The sequence below is a fragment of the Olea europaea genome, chromosome 16 (genome assembly GCF_002742605.1).
Source record: "Olea europaea var. sylvestris chromosome 16, O_europaea_v1, whole genome shotgun sequence".
In the NCBI taxonomy this organism is placed as follows: domain Eukaryota; kingdom Viridiplantae; phylum Streptophyta; class Magnoliopsida; order Lamiales; family Oleaceae; genus Olea; species Olea europaea.
In genome coordinates, this window is record NC_036252.1 from 6,044,810 (window position 1) to 6,054,498 (window position 9,689).

The 9,689-nt window shown below is 35.9% G+C and overlaps 1 protein-coding gene across 1 annotated transcript; it reads left to right on the forward strand.

Annotated features, from left to right (window-relative positions):
* The first annotated feature begins 719 nt into the window (after positions 1 to 719).
* On the forward strand, positions 720 to 7,516 carry LOC111411893 (hexokinase-3-like). The gene is made up of 9 exons (XM_023042549.1): positions 720 to 1,611; positions 3,335 to 3,485; positions 3,605 to 3,787; positions 4,197 to 4,271; positions 4,941 to 5,096; positions 5,183 to 5,281; positions 5,387 to 5,514; positions 6,293 to 6,374; positions 6,854 to 7,516. The coding sequence occupies exons 1-9, from the start codon at positions 1,340 to 1,342 to the stop codon at positions 7,238 to 7,240; spliced, it is 1,533 nt and encodes a 510-aa protein (XP_022898317.1). The 5' UTR covers positions 720 to 1,339; the 3' UTR covers positions 7,241 to 7,516.
* Positions 7,517 to 9,689: the final 2,173 nt, after the last annotated feature.

Below are 9,689 nucleotides of genomic sequence, written 5' to 3' on the forward strand. Positions count from 1 at the left end.
TAATATCAATCTAGATGGCACCAAATATCATTAAATGAAATGTACAATTAAACGAATTACATAATTTCACTTTTGTTTGAACCTATCACATAATTTTATATAAATTAGTGTTCTAGTACTATTGTTGTTAGATAGCATTATCGTACTACAACTAAGTGGAAATAAGCTCGTCATATATGTTTCTACAATTGCAAAAAATAATAATAATAATAATAATAAATAAAAGGGGTCCCCATCAACATAGAACCCACCTTATCACACCTAAAAAAAAGATATTTATATTTCTTGATGAAAAATGCTTCACATCAACCATTTAAAATAAACATGATTTTATAATATCGTAATATAATAAATACGTAGCAATTGAAATTCTTAGAGAGTTAAGGAATCAACGTGCGATTCAAAGTTATTAATGAAAATGACAATTTAAATTTATGACAAAATATGAAAGTGAGCAATTGAAATCACTCTTTGAACTTTCAACTAAAAACAAAATCGATATCAAAACCAAACTATGCCGTTACAACCTATATTTGATAGAAATTCACTCACGCCACGTAGATCAGTAGAAATCACTTCAAGCATCAATATGGATAATGAAAATTTTACTTTTACAGCTCTATACAATGCAAATAAGAAGTGTGCTTGTCACAATTGTTTCTACTAACGTGAAAAGGATGTCCCCATCATCATAGGTCAATTAATTAAGTTACACCTTTCGAATAATAAAATGCAATCCAAGTCCGAATCCAATTCGATGTTGACCCGAGAGGGCCAGGCCCAGCCCAGCCCAACGTCCACTCAAAAAGCCAATGGCAAACCAATAATTTCAAACCAATTCCAGTCCCTTTTACAATAGACAGGAAAAATCCCATATGGCGAAATTTCTCGATTTTCTAAGCGGTCAAAGCAGATACCACAAAAGTGTGACAAATCCGGTATTCTTATATTTTACAAGGGCAAATCTGTCATTCTATATTCACTATAAGTATCCAACAGTTTTCTTTCCAAGAACACTCTCACCATTCTCTCTCTCTCTCTCTCTCTCTCAAACTTTTTAACGGACAATTCTTCTTCGTATCTCCACAGGCGGAAGAACCCAAAACGACACCGTTCGATTCCGCCGGCCACTGTTTTGATATCCATTCTTAAAAACGCCACCATTTTTGAGTTCTGTTACTGGTCTTGCAAGAATCCGATTGTTTAACAGCTGTTGAATCTTGATCGTTCAGTTTTGCAAAACGACGTCTTTTTAGTGGGCTGTACGAGTAAAAGGGCGAGGTATAAATATGGTTGATTAATTTTTGAATTCTTTTGACAGGGAGTGAAAGTCGTGTATATGGGTAAAGTGGGGGTAAAGTTGGCGGTGGGATGTGCGGTGGCCGCGTGTGTGGTGGCTTCGGTGATGGTGGGGCGTAGGGTGAGGAGGAAGAGGGCATGGAGGAGGGTGGTGAGGGTGCTGGAGGAGTTGGAGGAGGGTTGTGCCACTCCGGTGGGGCGGCTGCGCCAGGTGGTAGACGCCATGGCAGTGGAGATGCATGCCGGCCTAGTCTCTGAAGGCGGTTCCAAGCTCAAGATGCTGCTTACCTTTGTTCACAACCTCCCTAGTGGGTAAAGCCCTGAAATTTGGTTTGTGCATAAATACACGAATGTGCGTGTTGCGTGTATGTATCTGTTATCCATGTACGCGTCAATTGCATGCGCCATGCATCTGTGAGTTACTTGGTGTTAGTTTCATCTATATCGGTGCTTGGACGCCCTTTTACTGGTGGTGGTGGTAGCGAAGATATAAAATTTATTTCGTTTTTAAAAATGGTGGATAAAATTTTTAATTTTTTTTCCTTTTTTATCCCCTTCCTGGTTGCATTTGATTATTTTGTGAATTTTTATTTTTATTTTTATTTTTTGAATTTTCTGGAATGTGATATGAACCTTTTGCGTCCTTGGACTTGAGAAGATATTATGTGATGTGGGGGTGAATTTCAGAATTGGCTTTTTGTGAAATTTTTTTTTTTTGTCTTTCAAATTTTTAGCTTCGATGGCCATCCATTTCTTGGTTATCTTTTTCAGTTTTGGTATTTAAAAGTTCCATTTGAATTATGATGTTTTAGTATGAAATCTCGTTTTCATAAAGTCCTTTAGTTATTTTCTTTTCTCAGAGGGGCGCCACCAATGTGACAGTGTACGATAGAATTTTTTAGTTTTAGTGGGTTTTATGTTCATTAATTCAATTAGCCCACCGATTGCTTTGCTGGCTCTCTTTAGCACTATGTTCCATATTAGTTGTAGCATTTGCATGCTGTTATGTGTTGGTTGAATCTCATTGTCTTGTGGATGGTGGTGTGATTAATGCAAGGGCATTAGTTGAATCTCGTTGTTGTTTTCTAGTTTACGATGATGGGTTAATGCGAGGCATTAGTTGAATCTTGCACATGGTGGTGTGATTAATGCAACAAAGTTGCAATTGGGCACGTCTGACACACTTTGTTAGACCAGATATGGGATAATTCTTATCCAATACTGCGTTTGGGGTATATAATCTCCTGTATGGTGGTGTGATTAATGCAACAATATTACCATTGGGCACATCTGGCACACCGTATTAGATCAAATAGGGGATAATTCTTATTTAATACTGCCTTTGGGGTATATTGTGCTCGCATTAAGTTAATACATTAATTGTATCCTATGTTAGCTGGATAAAGTAATCTCAAGGGGGGGATGGCTTAAAGCTGTACTAAATCTTAGAAACGCGAGATAATACATAAATGCATCAGACTGTCTTCAAACATGGGTTGATATATGGTATCTTTGGCTTTCTTAATTTTGTTTAGTCTATTGAGCTATAGCAATAATTATCTCGCAAATCTTCTTTTCTTTAATTTCATCTTGTAATATTAGGTAGCTGCTTTGAAATTTTGCGTGGTGGTTGTATATTGTATTCCTTCAGCTGAAAACTTTTGATGTCACAATTGGAAAACATCCGGAAATAAAACTTTATTTCAGTATTGTCTAGTTGGTTTTTAGTGATTGTCTATTAAAAGTTCAAAGTTTTAGTTCTCTGATCAGACAATTCAAATTTCCTTTGTTTCTTTTCATCCTGGTGTACGATAATGTTCCAGTCTTTGTAAATTTGCTTGGACCTAAATCTGTGATCGCTACAAACTGCTAATGAATGGTAATTTAGGATTTCCAACCTCTGATAAGATAGTCTATTTGCTTGTCTAGCTTTATGAGCTAGCACTTGATATTTCTGTTCAAGTTATAAAATTTGTTTGGTTTATCACTATGCTAGAATATTTTGTTAGATTTATCCTAGAATCTTCTTTTCCAGGAGTGAAAAAGGGACTTATTACGCTCTGGATCTTGGTGGTACATATTTTCGGATTCTACGGGTTCAATTAGGAGGCCAAAGGTCTGCTGTTATTGGACAGGATGTAGATAGACGACCTATTCCTCAGCATCTCTTGACAGGCACTAGTGAGGTGGTTGCTGAGTTTGTGCTTTTCTTGCTTTTGAGTTTTTGGCATTAATTGTAGAGATTTTAATAGTTTTGAGACTTGAAATACTGAAATTTTCTTCCCTTTTTTTTTTCCATGAACAGGAGCTCTTTGATTTTATTGCATCATCACTGAAGGATTTCGTTGAAAGGGAAGAAAATGTTTCTGAACAAATACCAAGTGAAAGAAGGGAACTTGGCTTTACTTTCTCATTTCCAGTGAAACAAACTTCTTCTTCATCAGGCATTCTTATTAAATGGACAAAAGGGTTTGTCATTGAAGACATGGTTAGTTATAACATGTTTATTTTACTTTGGTGCTTGATGAATCGCCGTCAGTGTTGTGCAAGAAAGAAATCTCTTTTGGGGAAGAATGTGTATATTCCCCTTTTCTTTTATTCTTTTTCCTTGTGTAGACAATACTTTCATGTGCATGTGCTAAGATGTGTTACGTCAAGCAGTTGTTAATTAATGAATGCACCAGAAGTGGCTTTGATTGATTTTGGTCATACTCTTGTGTACACATTTATTGATGATTTTTATTTTTCAGAGAATCATGAAATGATACTATGTTATGAAAGATCAAGATTTGCTTTAGTTTCCATAATAAATCTAGAGTCAACATCCAACAAAATGATAACTTCTGCGAGGACCTGCTGTAGGAAAACTTATGCAGTATGATATATTCTGTTGCCAGGTTGGAAGAGATGTTTCTGAGTGTCTACAGCAAGCAATATCTAAAAAAGGCCTGGATATGCGGGTGAATGTACTTGTAAGCATACGGTTCCCAGAAAATATTGCTTTATATGTTGTTATACTTATGCTTATGCAGAGTCAAATGAAATATTTTGGTCTCATATCTTGGACGCGAACTATATTAGCCCCCGTTTGGCCCCCATTCTTGCCAAATTTTAATGGTTGGAATGGTATTTTTTTGAAAAATGTGTGGTTGAAAAAGAATGAAAAGTTTTTGATATGCGTATAATATTATTTTATGGAAGATTGTGTGGTTGAAAATAAGAGAGAGAAAAAGAATGAGAAGGAGAATGGGGACCAAATGGGGGCTTAATCTGTTTGTGTTGTTCCAGCCTCGTTATATAGTATATAACAAATGGATGTGCTCAGAACTTTTTGTTCATCTGAGCTTGCTGTTCTAAAGTACTGCTATCGAATTTTCTTCTTACACTGATTGACTGCTTTAATATGTCCTTCGAGCCAGCAAGTTTATGTCTATCTAATTTGTTGTGAACAAAAAGTGAACTTTTAGTCCACTTGGCATCTCATTGGAGAATCATCCAACTCACAAGCTATTCTCTCTTTTTGGCTGATAGCTTTCAGACATTTTTCTTCCTCAGATGCCAAAATTTGTTCAAAATCTTTTCTGGTGTTCGGTATTAGGCATTTATAGTCATAAATTTAATAATATTTTTCTTGCAAGCAGATAAACGATACCGTGGGAACATTGGCTGTTGGTCATTATCATGATGAAGACACAGTAGCTGCTGTGATTATTGGGACAGGCACCAATGCTTGTTATTTGGAGCGAGCAGATGCAATTATTAAGTGTCAACGTCTTCTTACAATGCCGGGAGACTTGGTATCCTTGAGTTTTGTTCAATGGGACATTTGTTTATGATTTTTATTTATTTTACAATGATTTGTATTATAATTTATTGTCATTAGGTAGTCAACATGGAATGGGGAAATTTTTGGTCGTCTCATTTGCCCCGAACATCATATGATAATGACCTGGATGCTGATAGCCCAAACCCATATGATCAGGTGAGCTTTGGCCTCTTTTGCATATCTGCATTTATAACAATTTCTTAGTTTCAAATTTAGCTCAATATATTGGTTTTTGATATTGACGAGAGGATCATGCTTCAGGGTTTTGAAAAAATGATATCAGGGATGTATCTGGGAGACATTGTGCGTAGAGTAATTCTTCGGATGTCAGAGGAGCTGGATGTTTTTGGACTAGTATCTTCCAAATTGCACGTGCCTTTCATCTTGAGGTCTTTTTCTTATTGTTAGTCTTTTTATATCTCTATTGTTTCTTAATCAGCATGTGGAGGAGATTCATGTATACACCCACTGAAAGACTATTGATGAACATTCTACCAGTTCTTGTTAGTATATAACTGGAAGAAAAGTCAGTAAAGATTTTCAAGATGTATCATCCTCTGGAATATCTGCTGCATATATGATGTAGGATACACCATTTTGGCAAATGTATAATTTAGAATAAGACACTTTTTAAGTGAAAATTTGAGAGTTCAAGGTGTTCTCAATTGAATTTTTAGGAAAATCACTTAAACATGCTCCCTTATTATGCCATATAAGTGATGTTTGTCCTGAAATCATTCGCTTTATAGTAATAGTAATAAAAATTGAGAGTTTGTATGATGCCGTCTTATTTGATGCCAAATTATGCAAGATAATTGCTAAGAATATGCTGCAAATGGTACTTGTCCATACCAGCATCTTGTAATCCTTGAAGTACGTTCTGCTGGTATCAAGGTTGCACTTGCTTACAGGGGTGAAAAATGGTAAATGAGAATCACTATGGGGTTTACTTTAGCATTTTGTTTCAATTCCTATTGTTTACTGATCTTTTGTTTCCATATGCTTTCACAGTGTTTTATGCTCTGCATTGTTTTGTGTCTTGTAGTCACAGATAGTTGCTGATCTTTTGTTGCCTTTTATTTATTGGTCTTATTTTATTTAAGAAGTTTTTAATATACTTTTGATAATTTTGTGAGTATATTCTCGGATCTTCTGTTTAATTTTTAGGACACCTTTGATGGCTGCTATGCACGAGGATGATACGCCCGATTTCAGGGAGGTGGCCAAAATTTTAAGAGACACCTTAGAGGTTGAGCTTTTCTTGCATTTATTATGTAGTTGCATTTTGAATTGGCACGTTTGGCTAAGCTTAGCCCCTATTTTTCACCCATTATTTCACATTCTACCATTTATTTTTTCTACATTTATCATTTTCAACCACACATACTTTATTAAAATAAAATTACACGCAAATTAAAAAATTTTCCTTCATTTTTAACTACACATTCTCCGTCTATCTACTATTCCATAATACATTTTTCAAAATTAAAGGGGCTCACAAACACCCTTAATCTGTTTACATGCATGCTTGGTTAAGCATAAAAAGGTTATTTTAAAAGCAACTCTTACCTTACTGTAAAAGTAAATAACTTATTTTCACTTTTTAGCTATAAAAATATTATTTATTTACTTATAAGTGATCTTTAAGCTCTGCCAAACTCCTCTTGGTAAAAATCTTAATCATAGCATTGATCACTCTCTGTGTTTCTTGATGACTTCCAATTTCAGTTCTCCGAAATTCCTCTAAATGTTCGGAAGCTTGTTGTGAGGGTATGTGATGTGGTGACCTGCAGAGCAGCCAGATTGGCAGCTGCGGGTATTGTTGGAATACTGAAAAAGATTGGCCGGGATGGAAGTGGCGGCATAGCCAGTGGAAAAAATGAATGCGCAAGCCGGAGTGAGATGAGACGAACTGTGGTGGCGGTTGAGGGGGGTTTGTATACAAACTATACGTTGTTCAGAGAATATCTGAACGAAGCAATGACACAAATATTAGGCGAGGAGATTGCACCAAATGTCATCATCAAGGTGATGGAAGATGGATCAGGCATTGGAGCAGCTCTCTTAGCTGCATCTCATTCGACCTCCAGTGTGGATACCGTACAGATACCATAAATGAAAGAATATATGTAGTCCTTGTAGATATGTAGAAATCACATGCATATCTTATTTAATGTGGAAAAGGGTGGTTGTTTTCGTGTTTATCGTATAGTAATAGGTTATTTGATAGGTGGCAGTTTCTCCTGATGATATTTTCCAAATGTTCCTATTCAGTTTGTAGTCTTGAATAATTGGTCATTTTCCATTTTTGTCTGCATAGTTGCAGTGCAACAATAGTTGAGTTTATTAACTTATTCTATTAATTCGTTTATATGTTATCAGGATTTGGCATATCGTTGCTTGTTTATGTTAGGAGCTGCTTTTGTTTTCTTGCCCTCCTGACCAAATCGTAGCCTCTTGTTTCCACATTCGGAGGGACAATGGTTTCACTGTTGTTGGAGTCGGGCAGTGTTAGACGTAACATTTCTTGTTTTCAGACATCATAATATTGTGGGCATGTCCATGTGAGGAGTAAATTTGAAATGAGCATGTAAAAGTCACTTCTCATTTACAAGCGGGTTTTAAGGGTAAGTTCCCCCATAAGCACAGTGAATGTCAATTATGTGCAAGCGAGGTGTAAAGGGTAGCTGTACCTAGGTGCTCGACTGCTCATAGCAAGCGATTTCACAGGGAACCTGAGCTTTAACATGAAGAAAAATTGCAAGTACAGTGGTATTCTATAGTTAAATCGTCGTCTGAGTCATTTGAGTCTCTATTCATTTCTTTCAATTAGGGATTAGTATAACTATGAACATAAACCATGCATTTTGGTGTTAACTAAAATTTGTAGCCTGTTCACCATCCGAAGTCTTCTTTTCTTGCTGTGTCCTCTTTATCATGCAAATATTTGACCTAATCATAGACATGCAAAATGTGAAGGAACCTCATATTCGCTAGGGTTTCTCACACTGAAATTGAATTCACAAAGGTAACAACCTGAATGGCCTCCATTTACTCGAGAAACACCTTTTCAAATCTTGGTTACTTGGAGAAGAATTAATTCATTCATGGAGTAAACAATGCCAATGATTTATGCGATAAATTACCTGAAGTTCTTCAAAGTTGATGTTATTAATGGAGTCTTGAATGCGAAAATGATGAAGAAAATGACGCAACTCGATATGGGATGCCAGATTTTGTAACAAATAATCCTAATCCTAATCCCAACAGGAAAAACCAGAATCCAAGAGTGTAACTAAATGATTTTTTCCAGGTCGTCCCAGATGGCCATCAGAAAAGAGAAATCTGAAGTTTAATATTATGAGCTCAGAACCAATGAAAATGCCCAAGAATCTATTCAAAATGCACTTAATAAATGGGCTAATGCATCGCCATTTATAACTTCAACAAGAGCATATGAATTGAAAACAGTTGTATTGCATTCTTGGACTAGGGCATGGTCATGACAAGAATGCACTCCTATATTAAAACCTAGTAAGAGAAGGGGCTTAGGGTTTCATGATATCCTAGAAACTAAAACAATCACAGATTCAGATAAACTACATTCCTTGCGTCTTATAAAGATAAATTTACTTTCCTTTTTCATCTGCCCAAATTATATGTAACTTTCATTGTTGAAAATATAGTTAATTTCCAATTTTCTAATAGGTCCCTATTTAATGTGTCTTGTTCTCAACAAATAATATATGAATTACTATTATTCAATGTAGGGCTATATTAGAAAGACGCAAGTAAAATTTATAGTTTTAACTATATTAATTAAGTTTTCTTAATCTGTGAAAAAATTAAAGTGAGTTTATTATCATGGGCCGAAAGCCAAAGGGAGTAGGTATCCATTTTGAATGAATCAAATAAAACATTGGGATTTGTGTGAACAATCCTTTGGTCTGAAATGTAGCAAGCAGCCACGTAAATTAATGGCAAAAAATTGGTGGTATGGAAAATTCTATTTGTACAACATTGGGTGACAATGTTGGGTCACAACAGTACGTGTATGGGTATATGGTAAATATCTAAATATTAAGTTAAAAATGTTCAAAAGGGAAAGGCATTCATCAATCAAATTCTATCCAAAACACACCTTTTATTTCCCTCAGAAATGGATACAAAGCTTTATTTCTTCGAATATCAACTTGACCTAAACCCTATCTCATTCCGGCTCCCACAATTGGGAACATGACAGCACCCCCATCGGTACTATGCTCTAGTCCGATAAATCAAAGTGTAGCCTTCCATAAGTCGGCGAAGCAATACAAATGTTGCATCTCAAATGACGAAAGCTCAGTAGTCGAAAGCATTATTAGCTTATGCTTCGACCCAAGTAGCACAAGACACATGAAATCCTGTGTAAATCAGTAACGGCCATCTTGCAAAGCTAAATACTCTTGGTTGACCGATACAAAATAGTACCTTGAGGGAAAGGCGAAAAATAATCCCGATCAAGGAGTGAAATAGAACATGAAACCGTAAGCTCCCTAGCAATGGAGCTCGAAAGCCTGAGCAA

Excerpts from the sequence above, each read along its gene's own strand:
- LOC111411893 (XM_023042549.1), top strand. The coding sequence starts at position 1,340 with ATGGGTAAAGTGGGGGTAAAGTTGGCGGTGGGATGTGCGGTGGCCGCG. Across the intron at positions 1,612-3,334 it reads GTTCACAACCTCCCTAGTGG|GAGTGAAAAAGGGACTTATT; the intron begins GTAAAGCCCTGA and ends CTTCTTTTCCAG. Across the intron at positions 3,788-4,196 it reads GGTTTGTCATTGAAGACATG|GTTGGAAGAGATGTTTCTGA; the intron begins GTTAGTTATAAC and ends TTCTGTTGCCAG.